This window comes from Candoia aspera, chromosome 2, assembly GCF_035149785.1.
Source record: "Candoia aspera isolate rCanAsp1 chromosome 2, rCanAsp1.hap2, whole genome shotgun sequence".
Lineage (NCBI taxonomy): Eukaryota > Metazoa > Chordata > Lepidosauria > Squamata > Boidae > Candoia > Candoia aspera.
In genome coordinates this window covers 132,456,297-132,475,921 of record NC_086154.1, presented here as the reverse complement: position 1 = coordinate 132,475,921, position 19,625 = coordinate 132,456,297, and the positions used below count along the sequence as shown (strand labels likewise).

Sequence of the window (19,625 nt, the reverse complement as noted above, 5' to 3'; positions counted from 1 at the left end):
GTTATCCTCTGCACTATTCCTCTTCACAGCAGAAATGTTACTCTATCGCTTTTCTCTGCCGCTTTTAGCAGTGCCACAGCTCATCGTGGCAGACAAAATAGCTGTGATCAGATTAATAAGAAGGAATACAAAAACAACTTCCAGCACAGGCAGTCAAGCCTCCTGTTCCAGAATTCCCCTCATAAAGGCATCCATGTTTCACTCTGCAGCTTTGAAAACTAAAAACAGGTCCAGAAAACCTGACGGATGTCTCAGGAGTTCCCCTTGCAACAGAACTGAACCCATAAAGCAAGCCAGGCTCCCTGCAACTTTCTAGCTTCCCTTTATTGTAATCCAGAATTTACATTCCAAGCATATGCTCTCCACCATGAAAGGCAAAAGAGTCTGACAACTGTTTGAACACCAGCCAGGGACTTTTTAACACCAACACCTAAAACATGCCTTTTTTCTCTGTGTGTTGAACATTTTTTTAATTTTCTGCCCAAACCTGCCTATTGTGTTAGCTGGAAAAGGAAGCTTGAAACTCTGGGCTGCTGATAAGAAGAAAAACAGCACAATTGCTTGCCACACCTCCGCAGCCCTTTGTTAGCTCATTTCTTTAGTATGGCACCTACCAAGTATGTCTGTACGCCCACTAAGCTGTAGCTTAATAGTGGTTTACTGAACACACCACAGCTAGCTGGGTTCACATGTTATGCTGAACCATAAACCGTGCAAAGCCAGGTCATCCAATTCTGTCTTTTGTTATTAGCTTAGTCTGCCATAAAAACCAAATTATCAACACAAAAATATTCCCTGGACAGAGTGGGCTGCACTTATTTTGTAGGGCTGTGCAGCATTTTGGATTTGAAGAAAAAAAATGCTTTGGAGTGTGCAGAGGCACTCAGGGAGCAGCTGTAAGTCACTACATCTGTTCATGGGATTGTCTGGCTGCCCTCCACTGCCACAGCACAGATTGAGAAAAGGCCACTCAGTTCAAGGGCCTGGGCTATAATGGTGCTGCTATGTGCTCCAAAGCACTTTATTTTTGAAATAAAGCCTCAGCCAACCCTGTATGCATGCCGCATTTCCGCACTAGGGCAAGAACCACGAGGTGCAGCTTTCTCGCGCTCTTGGCTTGCCCTTAGTTCTAACTTTTAGGGCTTTGTATCTGCTTGGAGATCTGGCTGTAGTACTCTTAAGGCCTAAGGACTGGCTACACAAGATGCTCAGCACTTGAGTTATAGCTTCAGTTCCTTGCACAGTTCACTGCCCTGCCTGATGACAAATGAGTTTACATGATAAATAAAATTAGTTTTGCAGGATTATGCAAAATAAGAAAACTATGCAATGTGATTCCATTTTTCTTGATAAGGAATTTGGATTGCCTGAGGGCAGGGCATGCTGACAACACATACACAGTCCTACCTGACAGCATGAGGGAAGGCCAGGATCACACAACACCACTTTCACCAGCTTTACCAGGAGATCCAGCACTTCACCCAAACTATCTCCTACATTGAAGAGGCCTTCTTGGAGGGTACTCAAACTGGGAACTTCCCGGGCTACATCGAAGCCCAGCACCTTGCCATAGTTATGTAGGAATTCCACAATGGCTAAGCAATCTGAGAAGGCTTGGCTGGGCAAAACCAATCCAGGAATGCGAGAAAATTCTGGCAGGGGCTAGAGAAGATGGGGAAAAGGCAAAAATATTAATACAGCACAAAAGGGAAAGATGTGGCACAATACTCAGACTGTGCTATAAACCGACATAAGCGGTAATTCTGATTACTAGTTCCAGTGAGGTGGAGCTCAAGAGTATGTATATTCCTAATAACACCTGGAAGAATCAGAAATGCCATTCAGTGCCATCAGTCCAGATTCCTTCGTTCAGCAACATGCGTGAGAAGGATGCAAGCACTTAACAGTAGAAAGAGAGCCTACACAAGTTTATGCCATAGATGTATGATTTATAGCACAAGTATGAAACTTGGTGTGGAAAACCGGCATCTTGGAGTCTCTGGAGCTGGGTAGGATATAAAAGTAAGCAAACAAGTAAGACCAGCAAATAAATCCTGAGAATCTTGGAGGCCATTACATTGTATGATGAAGTCTGGACTGAAATCCTGCCTTCCCCCAACCCCAGACATTTTTTGGGTAATGCTAAGCAGAAAATGCTTAGAAGTAAAATGTGCTGTTATTCTCACTGAAGTCTCAATGAGAACTTTCATCCCAGTACTAGCTGACATGACATATTATCCTATGTGCATTGCACATTTTTTCCCACATAGTATCTGGGAAAATGTATTTGTGTCCTACGGTTGTGGCACCGTATACCATTAGCTGCTGTATGGAGAAGCCGATGACACCGTCAAAATTCCTAAGCTCCCTTAAATGCTAGAGGCAAAGGTGGGAGATGAATATGCAGCTGCAATTTAGTCATAACCCTCCAGTTTATGGAACAGGCAGTTATGTACAACTTCAGAAACACGGAAGGAGATGGTCAGGGCTCTATTATAGAAGGAGCTTCAACAATTAGTGCAGGTTAATCTTTCTATTACTATTTTTCTCCATTTTTCCTATACTCCCAAAACATTACATGTTTTCTAAGAACTGGAATCTTGACATAGACTACAAAATGCATTCGCAAATACTCTAAAGATTTAAAAAGTAAATCAAAAGAAGAAATATAATTATACGCGACACATTGACGAAGCATTCACATTCTTCTGGTGCAGGAATCCCTATGAACCTTCTTTACTGAAGAAGATCCCTTTGAAACAGAAGAATGAAACAGGGGCCAGGCCCCACAACAGGAATCTGGCCAAGCAGTTCACCATACCTGGTGGTCTCCTAAACACATATCCTCAGTGGGCTTTTTCATTTCCTCCAAAATCATCTGCTGCCGCTGCCGTTCTTCCTGACGGCGCTGAGCAAGGAGATTCTTATCAACCTTCCGGGGAACCTTCCCTGATGGTACCACTTTCTTTTCCTTGGGCTTCCCTTTTTCCTTCAGCTTCACTTTCTCCTTTGGCTTCTCTGGCTTGCTCTTTTCTGGCTTGCTCTTCTCCTTCTTGGCTTGGGGCTGGGGTGGAGAAGGTAACTCATTAGGCGTTATTCACAACCTGGCAACTGTCCTTCTCTTCAAGGAGCCCCTCAAAATCAGTATCTACCTTAGGCTTCTTTTTTGTTTCCTTAGCCTTGGCCTCCTTGGGCTTCAGTGGCTTGGTTTCCTGCTTCTGCTTATTTTGTACCTAGAGAGAAAAGCAAGCATGCAGAGAACAGGGAAAAAAACCAAGGAAAAAGCAATTGCTCCATTTTTACATACAACAGTGGTTCCCCAGACTTCTACAGCATGTATTCATCCATCAGATTTTGCCTGTCTCGCATTCTAACCGATGTTGTAAACCCCCAACATTCTGCTAACCAAGACAGGATTTACTTCACATTGCTTAGATTCACCAGGAAGTGAATTGCAGGATTTAGCATTTTAAGTACTTTGGTTTTAACAAATATCTCCTTCCTTTCCTCACAGCTGTAGAGAAACATTTGTAGAAATACTTGGGAATTCCTTCCTTCCTAATGTCCAAATTCAGGCAATTTGGGCTCTCAATTCTTTTGTACTATTCTAATCCTTTCATTACAACTGTTACCCCGTTACCCCCAATGCCTCATTCTTTTAAAATATGAAACATGTGAACATACATTCCAGTTTTGGATTTTCTGCTGTACAACATGGACTGTTTGTCAGACCTCTGCATATCTGCAGCCTTACTGGTAACCAAGAAAGAAGGTCTTACAATACTATCCCCAACCTGCCAGACCTCTGAATTCAGGAGCTGCCTTTTCTATCTCAAAAGCTGCCTACAGGGATGGCCCATCCTCCTTAAGCAGAATGCACAGCTTTTTCCTACTCTGTTTACCTTTTGTCTCATTTTCTTCTTGATCTTGGTCATCTTCAGCTTATCTTCATCACTCAGAACCTCTGGAAATACAAAAAAGGAGAATGAGATTAAACTAGCTCTACATTTGGTGTCTAACAATACCTTCATTCTTTATAGGAAGGTATCAGTTCTCCAAAAGACATTGGTGACATGGGCCGAAAGAAATATTCTCAGCATGAACGCAATACAATCTCTTTTGATAGCTAAAGTTTTGTTCCTTTCTCAAAGTTTAACTGTTTCAGCCATTTAACAAGCTTTCATGATCATGATAAATCTCTTTAATATATGCTCTATTATGAGGAATGAAGTATGCAAGAATATAAATAATCTAAGAGCACAAAATACTGAGCAAACTTCTCACAGGCCTGGCAGCAAATATGAATCTGGATGCTGCCCAGTTCCACACCTACTGCATAATCTTTTAGTATTGCTTAATAATAATAAAAAAAGTAATACCTCTTTTTGCTAGGAACCTCTCTGTGGATTATAAGGTCAGATCAAGTGCATAGACGAGATATAATGTACATATATAACACTGAGGATTTTAGCTCATTGTATAGTGAATAAAAAATTCTCCCTACTTGCCTCCATCTCTTATATATTCTGCACAGTGGCTTCACCACATGAAACTGGCAGCAAGCCCAAAGAGTCATAATTAAATCATTGTGGATAGATTGTTCTCCCCAACGACACCCAGGCAGAGCTGTACCTTTATTAGGAAGCATTCAGCATTCTTGATAGTGAGAGCATGTTACTGCTTATAATAATTACGGAGGCTGAGACACCCTGGATGCTTCAAGAGATATTGGGATGGCTTATCAGCTGGGTTACAAGTTTCTTGCAACTAAAGCAGAGGTAGGCTATCTCTAGCCCCAGGACAGCATGTGGCCTCTGAGCCCCTTCTGTGTGGCATCAGAACATCCTCTGCCCATATTTGCTGAATACCAGTAACATAGTTGCACACCATTTTGAGTCAGGAAGCACATGGAAATTGTAGTGTTAAACCCAAACAGGCTTAAATTAGTTTAAGAAATAAAGAACCCACACAAAACAAAATCTAGCCCAACCCAATTTGCATCACTGCCCCATCTACTATGGCCCTAAGGCTACCAAAAAATATTAACTGTGACCTGATTTAAAGCCACTTACAATAAGATAGGACTGATGGCGCCCATTTGTGTACTCCACAAGGATTCTATTTATATGTCTGATCCTAAATCTTTCAGCTTTTTAAATAACAAAACAAAACAAAATCCTAGCCCTCACTGCAGTGGAAGCATAAAGGAGAGCCAGGAAGAAGACGGTACCTGCAAGTATTTCCAGCTCTGAAAGGCACAGCTCTTATTTTCTGTGTAGCTACCTGCCCCTCCCCTCACATTCTTCAGTCATGTTCTCTTACCTATATATTCTTACTGCCCCTTGCTTATCCGTTCCTCTCTTCCTGCTGCCACACCGCTCCTTGACAAGAAATTCCAAATTTTGCAAAAACTCACACATCAGTTTCCAGAAAAGGCATGCAAATGAAAAATAAGCAGATTTGCATGCATCTTGTTGATTTGCATTATTTTTGAGAGCAAAAGTTGAATTTTCTTGCTGCACATAATGAACAGCCTTTTCTCCAGATACTGACAAACAACCACTGCCACAAACCAGAAATGTTTTCTTGTGAAAGCTACAAGCATGCAAAAAGGGCTGGTCCAGCTGGTACCTTGGGCTTCCAGCTTCTTCAAAATTCTGACATCCGTTTTGCTCAGCAGGTCAGGCACTTTCACTTTGGGAGGTCGGCCCCGTCCACGTTTCACCTTGGGCATTTCCTTAGCCTTGGCTTTCTCAGTATTCCGTGGGCGGCCACGCTTACCCGTGATGGCCTGGATACGCGAAGGGATTTCCTCGTGTGTCAATTTTACCCACTGCAGGCCCTGTGAAATGAAGAAAAGGAAGGATGCTGCAGATATTTTAGCCTACGCAGGTCAAGATCCCTTGTGCTGGCCATACTGGCTATCGCTTGATGGGAACTGAAGTCTACAATATCTGGAGGGCACAGGGCAGATCATCAGAATCCACAGAAACAAATCCTTCCATACACACCCATAACAGATACTTTTGTCTAGAAGTCAAAAACAGGTTTGGGGGAGGAGGGAGAGTAGACTAACAGTGTGCTGCAAAGTCACAGTTTACTAAGCTGTTATGCCACATACTTGGCTTCAAGAGATAGCTCTTCATGAGAATGTCCTCCCTCACTTAAAATATTGATACTAGGGCCCGTGTAGTTGCTCTGTTGTAAAACTTTGTTTGCACTTGGCCCCATGAGTGGATGCTGCGTTTTGCCAGCATAATCCTGGCAGAAGGACGGATGCTAAAAAATCAGAATATGCCAGTGACACCCGGCAAATGCCTACTCTTGCAGCAATACCTACCTCAGATGTATCTCGCTCTTCAAAGAAATCTCCCACTGGCATTCGGGGACTGAAGCTGAAGTGTTCACGGCGGACGCTCTGCCCAACATTTCTGCTCAGGTACTGGTAGGAGAATAAACCACCAAAATGAACATCAGTCAAGATCTTATATAGCACTTAGTTTCTTGTTAAGATGGAGGCTCTCTCTGAGGTGAACATGATATCGTTGGACCTACTGAAATACTCTGAATCAGTATCCAGAGAAGCATGAAAGCTAAACATGCATGCTGGATATCACCCGTTATAACTGATTAACAATCTTACATTATTCTTGGTGTCTTACAGGAAGAATTCAAAGAGGGCAAAGCAAATCTTATTCCTAGACCAATGCTCCAGGAAGGAACTACATTCATCTTCTGACAGAGATTATGATGAAGGCAGTTACATGATTAAAAAAAAAGGCAGAGGATGCTACAAGTTAGGTTTAAGTGTAATTGGAGTTTACAGTGGGGGAATGGAGGAGCCTTGGATAACAGGAGGCCACAGTCTGAAACCAAGGATCAAAGAAAAATAATAAAATGAATAGTGCTGAATCTTATACTATTTTGCTCTTAAGCAGAGCTTTCTATACTGCAAAAGTTCATTAACTGTTACTCCACATATCAGTCTGATGACAAGTGTATTATTCCTCAGGTCTAACTGGGAAATAAAAATCTTGTTAAAGGTGCCAGGTCAGGGAAGAAGTATCTGTAGGTGTACTTATTTGTCTCCTTTCTACGGTACTAGAGTTGCCTTTAGTTTTATCACTAAAACTAGAGACATGGTTATTACAGAAAGTGATCAAATGACTGAGGATCCATGGCAAGTAAGGCAATATGATAGAATGTCTCTTTGCTTTGGTAAAAGTGAAGAAAGGGGAACTTTGTCAGGGCCGGAAAAAAGCAACGTTACTCTCAGCAGACTAAATAAATGTTCAATAATCATTTTAAAACTGTGCTGCAGAATAGCACATAAAATGGAGAAGTCGCTAACAAAAAAAATCAGTCACCACTGCTTCCTGTCTAAGAAACTTTTTTTACCTTGATCACCTCTGGAAACTGCTTCATTCTCTTGCCACAGGGTCCATAGTACCAGGTTTCTCCCTGCCATCGGTTGCTCCCTTTCTTGATGCGCACCTCCCTTCGCCACCTGAGTACAAGAGTAACCTATCAAAGACTAGAAACCTGCATCCTCATTCAGCAGCATTACTTGCTATGCATGGACTAGCACCAAAAGCAAAATTCCTTCCTGCCAGGAAAATGGGACTACCTACCCGTGCTTCAAGGGGTAGTGCACCTCTTCTACTGTGGCTATTCTCCTTCTTGGAACATCACCTGATCAGAACAAATACCCATTACCAGTGCAATCAACTAAATTACCTTTAAAGGCAGCCAAAGTAATTTAGAGGCACGAAGAAAAGAGTTTACTTACTTTTGGCAGACACATTTAGGGCTGAAGCTTCTTTACTATCCCTGTCTATTGTGGATGTAGGATTGCCTGGAAAACTGCTCTTGACCGACTCTTCCAAAGAGGCATTTAGAGATTCTGGTTCAAGGGGTGCCTGTGAATCAAGAAACTCTGTGCCCTCTTGCCCTACTTCACTCACACCTGTCAGCTCCAGGCTGCTTTCTATAGCAAAAGAGAAGAGACAGATAAATAGAAAGGCGGAGAGGAGTGAACACATTTTAGGAAACTGAAAATAGTTCACTGAGCACTGAGGGAAGCAAGTCATGCCTTACTTCTACTGCTTTTCTAGTCACTTAGTGGAACACTACAAGCTGTTAAAAGCATGCATGCATGCATGCGTGTGTGTGTGTGTGTGTGTGTGTGTGTATAAGATTATAAGTAAAGGTAAAGGTTTCCCTTGACGTAAAGTCCAGTCGTGTCCGACTCTAGGGGCGGTGCTCATCTCCGTTTCAAAGCCTTGGAGCCGGCGTTGTCCATAGGACACTTCCGGGTCATGTGGCCAGCATGACTCATGGAACGCCGTTACCTTCCCGCCGAAGCGGTACCAATTAATCTACTCACATTTGCATGTTTTCGAACTGCTTGGTGTGCAGAAGCTGGGACGAGCAACGGGAGCTCACCCCGCCGCGCGGTTTCGAACCGCCGACCTTCCGATCGACAGCTCAGCGGTTTAACCCGCAGCGCCACCGCGTCTCTTTTATATAAGATTATATATATATATATATATATATATATATATATATATATATATATATATATATAAAAAATTATTGTAAACTGCCCAGAGTCCCTTTTTTGAGGGAGATGGGCGGTGACGAAATTTGAAATATACTATACTATACTATAAATCCCAAGTACTTAGCCTTATCATTTGGGATCTCTTTCAAGAATTTAAACCTTCACATGAGAATTACAATTATTATGTGAACAACATAGTCCTTCATAACTACTCAGGATTAATACACAGTATTCTATTCTACTCTACTCTAAATACTTTTAGAAGGATTGTCTACACTATCTAAAAAACATAAACTTCCAGCTGCATAAAATAGCTAATGAGGATTCAGTTAAACAATTGTATATGGTACTGCAATATATACCTTTCCAAAATTCTATAAAATTAAATTTGATTTCTCTCCTTTCTGATTAATTTAATCTGCAACCATACCAAAAGTTCATAATCAATCTGCACATCTTTTGCCAAGTTCTTTCTCAGTTATAGAGTTAAAATATTTTTCTCTGTCCCCAACATTTGCAAAATAATTGAGCCTGCCCTTCTCCAGATCTATGCAATTCTTTTATCGTTACTCAGAAGTGTGTACCTCTGGATCCCACAACTCCTTCTGCAAGCACTAAGCAAAAACTACTGTATTTGAAGACAGAGAACTGCTTGAAGAGGACAATCTTCACTAGCCACCAAACAGAGCAATTTCTTTATGCATGGGTCTTGCTCACCTTGCAAAACTGACCCTCCAAGAACAGGAGGCAAACTGGCACTTCCAAAAAGAGAGGTATCAGGCTGACTGTCATCTGCCAATAGGCTGAAGGAGTCAGAGGGGTTGAGAGAGGGGCTGCCAGGACAATCCAGGGCAGAAATGTCAGGAGGGTCCTCCAGTGGAGATTTGCCACTCACAAGTTCAGATGTATCCATTTCATACAGATCTCCGGTCCCTGGGTCTACAAACCATAAATTTGTAAAGTTCTTACCGCTATCCAACCTAGCAATTTTATCCTAACAATATGTCTTTGGATCTCTATCAATAGTTTAAATACTAAATATAAATTGTGCTCTTTACATTTCGCTGTACAATTAGACTGGTCCTTAGAAATGCTGTATTAAAGAAAGAATTTAAGGATATTTTAAAGAAATATCTTTGCTGTTTTAAAGAAAACAGACTGCAGCTTGCCCAAGACTACTCAGGGCTTAGCATCCTAACCATTTGTTACAATGGCTTCCAAATCCCAGCCATTGTACATCTTTTAAAAATCAATTTTAGGAAAGAAAAAAAGTTAGAGCCAGATAGAATAGTATGGAAGTTAGCCTGTTAATAGCAACATTGAGATGAAGTATTCACATTTACGTCTACCTCACTGTACTACAAGACATGTAAGCAGAGAGCAGAGTGGTTAAGATGCTGGACTAGGATCTAGGAGACCGGGAGTTCTAGTCCCGCCTCAGGCATGAAAGCCGGCTGAGTGACCTTGGGCCAGTCCCTCTCTCAGCCCAGCCCACCTCACAGGGTTGTTGTTGTGGGGAAAATAGAAAGCGGGAATATTATGTATGCCATCTTGAACTGAACAAAATAAAGGTAGGATATAAATCTAATAATGAATAAGCAGAATGTACTGCACGGGTGTCCACCTTTTCTAATCTACCTGAAGGAAAAGGCATACAAGTTGTTGGGTTGGAAGCCATATATCCACATACCCATTGATATACACACGCCCTTTTACTCACTCACTCAAAACACCAACACTCAAAACATTTCTTTCTCCCTTGTTCCTGTCCCCCTTTCTCCCATTGATCCCATGCAGATCACATGCAGCAAAACAAACAAACAAACAAACAGTAATTTAGTCCATACCAGTCACTTGATTAGGTAATCATGTTAATCAGAGAGATGGCCAGCAGGGAGGCTAGCTTCATGAATCTAATCAACTCACTTTTTATAGCTGAATATCATATGTAGGCCTTTGGCCACCAATTTAAAGCAATATGGATAGTTCCTCAGGCACCTATTGAATTAGCAGGTACATGAAACATGTGCTGTAGGGCTGAAATCAGAATTTCTCAGCTCAAGTGGCTTTGGCCATATGTATAAGGAAATCTTACATTAATTTAAAAATCAACACACCAGTTAGGTTTTTTTTCCCCAGTCCTTGGAGGAATTCTACAGAAAATATATATTGTAAGTTTACAATTTGGCTTACACATGAAAAGTTCTAAAAAAGACGAGAAGTAACTCTGTTTTCAAATTTGTAAATTGTGTATGAGAGAACAAATATGTTTTTAAACTTCTGATTTTTACAAGGCTATTGTTTGTAACGGAAGTAGATAAAGGAGTAATATTAAAAGCTGAAATATTTTGATTATCTCCAAAATGATATCAAGCAAGACTTTTGGGGAAGAAACAGCGAACTGAAGATGGCTCCACTGAGAGGGAAAGGGATGACTGCAGCGGAATGAAGGGCCGGCGAGTGGACCAGCTCTTTGAGATTCTTCTTCAGGATTCTTCTCCAGACAAGGAGGACTTGGGATCACCCACAAGTGCTCCAGACAGTTGCTCCTCATGAGGAGACCACAAGACAGTGGTCTCTGGTGGGTTTAGAGCTCTGGGAGACGAGGGAACGCCATCTTCGCCCAAACCGCGGTCGATGCCTTATGGACACAGGGTTCCCATATTTCCTTTTCTAACCACTTTTGGAGATTGCTTGTTAACTGCTTTTCAGCATTAGGAACCTTTGGAATGACAAGTTGTACAGCACTGGGTGAGTTTCCTTCAGTCCTTAGTGAAAGAAGTTTTAAATACAAGTTTAAAGACTTAAAAATATATATTTTGGAATAAACAGCAAAAGCGTGATTAGAACGTTGATTCTGGAAATTTAGAAACAGACTAAAGGTCCAGATGGATTTGAAGTAAGATTTTGAAATTAATTGTAAGAATCCTTCCCATGGGAAAATGCTGCTGTTCTGAATTCCTAAAATGATGATAGGATGGGACTTTGAAGGTTGGACCCTAGGGGGAACCAGAAGGAACTAAAGATTACAATTAAAGAACACTTACATTTGACTTACAAAATACTTCAACATTTTATGTATTAAGGATATTTGTGAACAATGAACCCAGAAGTTACTTTTAAGAGTGTCTGCCGTTATTGATAGACTGTCTTTAAAGAAGTTATGGAAGAGGAACAAGTTTTACCAGACAAGACTGAGACTGATCTGAAAGTGGATTTAAAAATGATAGGCTACAAGAATGATATAGAAAAAGATGCTACACTTGATATATAAATGAAACCGGCTGATATCTTAATAATATTAAATGGGACATACAAATAACAAACCGAAAGAGTGACCTGGATAACTTTCCCACATTGGATTTACAAAAGAGACTTACTAAAAGTTTTGAAGAATTTTGTGAGAAGGACCAAAGAAAAAAATGAAAAGAAATCAAGTTCTAGGACATTATTTGAAAGGATTAAAGATCGAGATTGTTAAAAGGAAAGAATTTAAAGCTCGTTTATTTAATCAAGGTTAAAACAGATATGTTATCTCTGGTAACCCTTAATGGACTTTTGCTGATCAGGACTGAATGATGAGATTTTAAGGATTTGTTTATGGCTAAGAGATGGGATATGGGAAAAAGAGATCATTTGTTGTATTTTAAGAGAAGGCGATAAGTATTAAAATTGTTTATACTTGTTGTGATGAAGGGGGAAGTCTCTCACACACACACACACACCCACACACACACATCCATCTTTTTGCACTTTTTCTTTTTTCTCTTTGTTCTTTTGACTCTATTAGTTTGTGTTAGTTTTTAAATTCTTTGTAAAACTTTTAATAACATTTATTTTATTTTCCTTACTATATTATTTTTTCTTTTTCTATTTTTCTTTGTATTTTTTTCTGCACTTTTTTTCTTTTCTTTTTCTTAGTTTGTATTAGTTCTTATCCTTTCAATTGCAATGTTCAATAAAATTATTATAAAAAGACAAAAGAGGGTTAGGGAGAGAGTTCAAACAATTATTTGGCCCTAATAGGTTTTTATAACAGATAAACTGTTTTAGCAGTTACTGGGAAAGAGATGGTTAGGATAGTGATTTTAATATGAGACAACACATGGTCACTGAAGTTTAGTGAGAAAAAGATGTAATGTTACAGCATACAGCAAATTTATATTTTATATATTTAAATTTTAAATATTTTTCTATATTTTATATTTCATGTTTATATTTTTATGATGTATTTGTTTTTATGTTTTTAATCTCTTGTTAATTTAAGTAAATTGTAAACCGTCCAGAGTCGCTTGCGAGATGGGCAGTGCAGAAATATGAGAAATAAATATGTTTACAGATCAGTGAAAGTAATTTTAGATTTTAGCCCAAAATGTATTTGCAGGTAATGAATGTATAAATACCAATCTTCTCAAGTTAGGAAAGAAAAACATAGCTAATAAATTCAGGTCAATTAAGGTAAAAGATATTTGATACAACAAGAGTGTATGTTGTGACTTCCCACATAGTTTTGCTTTCTTAAAGCTTGTCATGGTTCATAGATTATGCTGGTAATAATTTGATATAATTCATAGCATTACTGTCTATGTCTCAAACTTAAAATTTGGTGTTGGAGAAAAATAGTGCTTTTGAGAAGGAAGGATCATACAAACAGGAGTAACCAAACTATGTTTGGTTATACAATTGACTCTGCTTTTTCCTAGAATAGTGAAAGCATCAATAGGAACCATAGGCAAAACATTGGCTTAGAAAGGATGCATTACTAGAATTACAGTTAAGAAGTACAGGGCAAATCTGAGAGCATCCTGGCCCAGTAATCAGGACTCAGTATCAGAACTGAGGTCTGTTCTTTCACTCAAATCCATTCCTGGTTTCTCCCCCAAAGTTTGTTTCTGAACCCTGTTTTTTCAAGGAGGGAAGGGAGGTTTTGCTGTGTTAATTGGAAGTAAAAAAAAATCTTCGGTTGCGTTAATGAGTCACCTCTAATCCATGTGTTAAAACAATCTTTTTTCAGCCTTATGTGGAAGCCTGGAAAATTAAAAACATAACGCACTCACATTTTTGTGCATTCCAAAGCCCACTTCTGAATTGTTCTCAAAGCATGCAAAGCCTTAGTAATTCATGTAAATCAGTTATAGATTTACTAGTATGTCCTGATCTTCCCTACCCTGGTTTAGCAAGTCAAAAGGCAAGTTACTTAAAAGCAACTAGTGGAACTGGAGATTGTTTAGACATAAACTGTGGGCAGAAATCAGAACTATCTGTTCATCTTTTCTGTTCAGAATTTAGCTAGCTGCCTCCATCATGGTATCGCTCTCTTCCATGTTTATAATTAAATAAAACTGGGTTTTGAATCCATATGCATTGAACCAAGCCCCTGACATTATACAAAACGTAACTGAACAACAGATTCATGAAGGGGACCGTGCCTCTACTGCTAGTCAGCAGAATGTTTGCTTAAGCCTCTAGCCATGAATAGCAATAAGATAGGAAAGAGCAAACTAACTGGGTTGAAGGGGGGTTGTTTGTTTATTGTTTTGTATTTTGCTATCTAGGCCTCAATGTAAGTGTTTACATTTCCAAGAATAAAGCTGCTGGAGAAGCTGCACATCAATGACAATAGCGGTAGACATTTATATGGTAGCTGTGTCTAGGCGAGGTAAGGTTTTCTTTATTATCATTATTTATAAGGCTTTAAAAGAAACTTTGTCAACAGAACAGTTTCCACAAAGGTAGCCATGTTAATCATTTACAGCCATGTTAAAGTCACCAGGGTATTTTAGTCGCGCATCCTAAAGTTAATCCAGTTTACCACTGGATAACCTTTTACATCTCACAGCCCACTTCCCACCAGCAAAGTCCATGGAGTACTGCACTATTGGCAAAACATGAAATACCCCAATCTCTGCAAAAGAGCTCTTGCAGCCTGAATAGTAAAGGGAGGGAAATTTCAGCAAGCACAGCTTGTATAACGAACTACTTTTGCTGTACTTTTCTCATTTACTTAAGTACTTAAGATGTGGCAAACTTATATTTTTTCATATTTTTTTCCTCTGTAAGGACATCATATCTACGATTTGGAGAAAACCATCAGGTCAAGTCATACAGATACAAAAATGCGAAGATGCAAAATTCCACCCATTTACCTCTGTCTAGTGATTCAAAAGGCTCCAAAGAGTCTTCCAGAGGAGGAGGGATCCGAGAAGCATCTTCAAGGCAACTAGCCCCAGCATCGGGTTCCAAGACAGAGGCCTCTTGGCTAAGAGGCTCAACAACCGGAGAAGAACCATTGTAGCCACATATTTTCAACTCTACAGGGAATATTATTATTAAAAATGTCACACTGAACTTTCTAAATCATGTTTTTAGAAGTTATCTTTCACTTTAGGTCTTGACAAAGCCTTAAGAATAAGCAGAATCTCACAGCAAACACATTTAAATAGCACATTAGGCTAATCAAAGCACTTTTCATTCTTATCTCAGTAATTCCAACCCTATGGCTTTATCTGCCTGGAAAAGATATTTTATCATTATTCTACGGATACCATTCATGTCCATAGTACTTAACCAAACAACGTGAACAAAACTAGCAGATCCCTGTTCCAAGCAGTCTTCACAGTAACCTGCAATACAGATTTAAAAGAAGGCCACCATCCTTGGTAAACCTGAAAACCATGTAACCCAGCCAAACTAGGAGCATGTCAGGAAAAGCAACGTATTACAGTAATCGGACCATTGGTAGTCTGTAAGTAGGGCAAAGAAATGAGCATTGGGGTTAATATTGTGGAAAGACAATATGCCAGGATGGATATGCTACTACTACACTCCAGTGAAGGAGACACAGTCATTTATTTCTAGAAATATGCATAGAGAAATAACTAGGAACTGAAGAAGTTGACAGCTTAATAGTAAGCAAGACTTGTACAGTACCTACTCTTCCAGCCTAAGGTGGAATTAAGAAGGTAAGCTATCGTTGCCTTATGACAAATCCACATTTCAGCATGTCCTGAAATAAATATATTTCAACGGTAAGCCTTCTGAATAAAAATTCTGAGAACTATTTGTGATTATACCTGGCTGTGCATTCTCCAGCTCCATACTGCCCAACAATCTGGTGCCGTTTTCTGAAACTGTAGATGGTGGTTCTTTCACAGCCTCTTCGTTGCTTGGTTCATCCTGCTGTGGTGAGAAGTCCTGATTCCCTGAAGCAAGCATGGGAGAAGGCTGAGATGATGTGTAGAAGCTTGATGGGCCATTTTGTAGGATCTCAAAGTTCTGATCATCAGGGAATGAGTCGTAGAGCTCTGCTGAATCAAAATTTAATCCCATGGTCCCTGGGGTACCATTGGCCCAGAACTCTTGTCCACCATTTCCCCTCAGACTGGTGGTATGTCCAGGTGAGTTCTGCCGATTGTTCTCAAGGGTACCATTCAATGGATATTGGGAGAACAGTGGACCATCTTTGAGGTTGTTGCCATTGCCAGATGGATACTGGGAGTAATTCCAGAGATAGTCATATGGGTGATGGAGGTGAGAGTTGTTTGAGGATCGGGTCCCTGAAGTACTAGTGTGAGATACAGTAGATAAGCCATTAACATTCATGTCTCCATTTAAACCTGCCATGAGGAAAAGAAGAAAGAACAGAACAAATACTAGGAACAGTGACTGAGAGAAAGATTATCTTCATCTTTTAGGCCTGTCTTCTTTTTCAAATTAGAAACAGCAAAATGAGATAAGACACAATAAAGTTGAATAGTCTGCTCCACTGATACAAGACAGTGTTCCCACACATTTTCCAAAACCACATAGTTTTCTGGCCAACTCCATCCTTCTGTTTCTTCCACTACAGAGTTGCTTGAAGACATAAAAAATGCATGGATGCAATTGCCTTCTCATTCTCTTTCTTTTTACACTGCATTTTGAACCAAGAGTCACATCCATATTCCATGCACTTCTTCTGGCTCAATTCAGTTTCTGCTATAGGTATGCTTATTTATGCGATATACACCACAACAGGGAAAAAGCTTTCCCACCCCTATCACATAAGTGACAGTCAGAAAAGGTATTTTATCCTACTTTTATCTTGCACTAAAGTGTTAGGGGTGGAAGGTGTTACTGACAAAGAACTATAACATAACAAAGGATGTAGGCAAAGAGGAGAGTGATAAAGGCAAAGAGAAGGAAAAAAATGATTCTAAAATAATTTGGAAGGGGAAGAATAAACACATAGTTTTTATGTCACCTTCCAATTTCTAAAGGTTTGTCACATTCTATGTTATGTTTTGAGGATAACTATGAATAAGTCATTAATAAATATTTATTTATTAAGTGTCCTGCTGAATGTAGCCACACAGTATTGCTTCAGTATGGGAAAAGCTATGATCAAATTGTTCCTTCTTATGTTCTACCATTTTTTTCCTTGACAATTCATCCATAATCAGAATGGCTTCAAGGATTGGACTGATTTTTATAGTACTAGCATTATTGGGAGGACTTGAAAAATTATAAAGCTTATTAAATGAGGGGGGAAAGTCAAAATAAACAGGAGCTAAAAAGATGTTGCTAACTAAGTTGGAAAGGAAGAGCTTTGAGGAATGCCCAATTGACTCAAAGTTTGGCTCTGTCGTTAAAAATTAATGCCATTATCACCACCACACATTTATACCTATTGTAAGGTAATATGATGTTAAAGAGCCACACTCTAAACTGGCCAAACTTCTGTATAGAACTCCATGTTAATGGTAGGTGAGGTTAACCTAAGAGGGGGAGCATTTTCTCTCTAATGTACTTACTCTTTTCTCTCTGACAAATGCTCTCTTTAGCTCAGCCTTTCTCAACCTTTTAACCCTGGAGGAACCCTTGAAATATTTTTCAGGCCTCGGGGAACCCCTGCACATTCAGACTCAAATATAGGCCAGAAGTTACAAAATTATTATATTTGTTTCATACGTAGGCCTGTATGTGCGCGTTAGCAGTGTTCTTAAACTAAAAATAAAGAATGAAACTTACCTCTTTAATGTGAAGTTACCTGAATTTGAAATAATTTTTTAAATAAATCATGATCTCCCAGGACCTTTTGTGGGACCCTAGGGTTCCACGGAACTCTGGTTGAGAAACCCTGCTCTAGCTATTTTTCTATTCCCTTCCTCATGAAATAGATTAGGATAGACAGAGGTTTAAATTAGTTGTTTGAAGAAGGCTTTTAAATTTAGACTGATTGGTACAGGTTACCTACCCCTATTACAGAAAGAACTGCAAAATGTTGCATTCTTGTATACCGAGAACCTGTTATAGGTTTCACTTCTGATTAAAACGCTGCACGTCTAACCCACTTTTTAAAATAGTTTGGTACTGTTTACCTTCTAGCAACAAGGCAAAAAGATAGCAGCAGCATTTCCAAACCTCTCAGAACAAGGTGGTGAAATTTAACATGTGGTGAAGGAAAAGTACATTTCATTAACAATTCTAGGATTCCATTCCCAGCAAGCAGATTACCTTTAGATATTTATATTTTCAAAATAATGTAAAAAAAAAAATCTTATGATCAGATCTAGACCCTTTTCTCCCCTAGCGATCAAAAGGAAAGCTCAGATTTTTTGCGTCAATTCTGCTACCTCCATGGATGTAAGAATGCACAAAATCTTTCTTATTACTGAGTTATCCATCTCTATTAAGACCTCCTGAGACTCTACGAACCCCACATTTCACTGCCAAGTAATAATTCTACACATAGAGGAACATAAAGATCAGAATCAGAACCATGCACCAGAAAGGGAAGGGTTGGTAGCATTAGCCACAGGACCATGTACAATCAAGGCTCATGTCTATAATTAATATCACAACAGCAGTCCAGGTCCACGGGTCCTCACTCACTTTTGCTTTGCTGGGGGAAGTTCATAGGAGATCCATTTGTGTAGACATTATCCCCTGAGGAAGGAGCAGGTTTCAGTCCTGAGGCAGCAGGTGAAGAGGGAAGGCCAGTGAAATTAAAATGGTTGTTTGCCTCCATTTCTAAAACAAAAAGGTATTCAACAAAGAGTTAAAGGCAATACAGAGATGCATCCTAGTATCCTATGTCAGTATACTACACATACCACCCAGCTGGTGGATGTGAACAACAGTATGTTGGTTTACATGGTAAATTAGAGATTAGAAACCCTAGCTTGCATAGAACAACAGGGGCATGCCTGAAGTAAAACTGGGCTTTGGTAGTACTTTTGGCATATTTGCCCAAGTCTGCCGAAACTGACTGATACTGTACTTAAGAGTTAGCACACAATGCAGTATGCGGCACTGGTAACCTAATGTACACATCCTCTATCTTACTAAAAAACATTAGGTTGAAATCCCGATTGACAAAAACATGGACAGGAGAAGTCAGTATCTACGGGCCTGTCTGGGTGATGGAACACCTGGAATGAGTTTTAGGTAAGTTTTCTCTTCTTGTTTCAGGCCTTTAATATCTTTGGCTTATTATTTCTTACTGCTGTTCTGTGCTCTGAACAATGTTGCTTATCCCTGAAAGGGTATATATTTATGTACTATACGTACAAAGACACAGCTCTTCACAGGTAGGGCTGTATTTCCTTACATCATTTAAGTCACTCATTGGCCAAAAGCAACAGAAACATTACAATTATTCTATATAATTCTTTGTTCAAAATATTTCACAAACCCGTTCCCTAATCTTGCGGGAAATAAACCTGTAGTACCCATCAGCACCATTATTTTTATATTGTTGAAGGACAGAGGAAGAAAAGACTTGTCCCACAAGGGGGTCAGGGCAAAGATATATTTGAATATTTTAATGCTGATTTATTCTCAAATGCCAATGCTAATGTGTAATGCAAATAACTCCTAAGCAAGTTCTCTGAATATGACACTTGGGGACCAAACTTCTCTTTAAAATTGGTAAGAAACGATATTGCTAGATGGTTGAGATGGAGAGCTGCACCTATAGAATTCATCCCCTTTCACTATCTTACTGTATAGGCTGATTGATGTCTCTTTCTAAGCCTCACGTACCAGCATGAGACGACAAAATACGTAAAAAGTCCATACT

General features: G+C 39.6%; 1 protein-coding gene across 3 annotated transcripts in view; it reads right to left on the bottom strand.

The window, feature by feature from the left end:
• The window catches only part of BAZ2A (bromodomain adjacent to zinc finger domain 2A), a 67,054-nt gene that overhangs the window by 16,262 nt on the left and 31,167 nt on the right, over positions 1–19,625 (bottom strand). For all 3 annotated transcript variants that reach the window (XM_063293646.1, XM_063293647.1, XM_063293648.1), the window contains exons 2-14: positions 18,437–18,574; positions 15,637–16,179; positions 14,710–14,874; positions 9,281–9,502; positions 7,790–7,987; positions 7,632–7,692; positions 7,399–7,507; positions 6,341–6,442; positions 5,632–5,842; positions 3,903–3,964; positions 3,153–3,233; positions 2,822–3,064; positions 1,408–1,662 (exon numbers count right to left, since the gene is read on the bottom strand). In XM_063293646.1, the coding sequence (XP_063149716.1) occupies positions 1,408–1,662; positions 2,822–3,064; positions 3,153–3,233; positions 3,903–3,964; positions 5,632–5,842; positions 6,341–6,442; positions 7,399–7,507; positions 7,632–7,692; positions 7,790–7,987; positions 9,281–9,502; positions 14,710–14,874; positions 15,637–16,179; positions 18,437–18,572 (2,388 nt within the window). In that variant the 5' untranslated portion in view covers positions 18,573–18,574. The remainder of the gene's footprint in view (positions 1–1,407; positions 1,663–2,821; positions 3,065–3,152; positions 3,234–3,902; positions 3,965–5,631; positions 5,843–6,340; positions 6,443–7,398; positions 7,508–7,631; positions 7,693–7,789; positions 7,988–9,280; positions 9,503–14,709; positions 14,875–15,636; positions 16,180–18,436; positions 18,575–19,625) is intronic.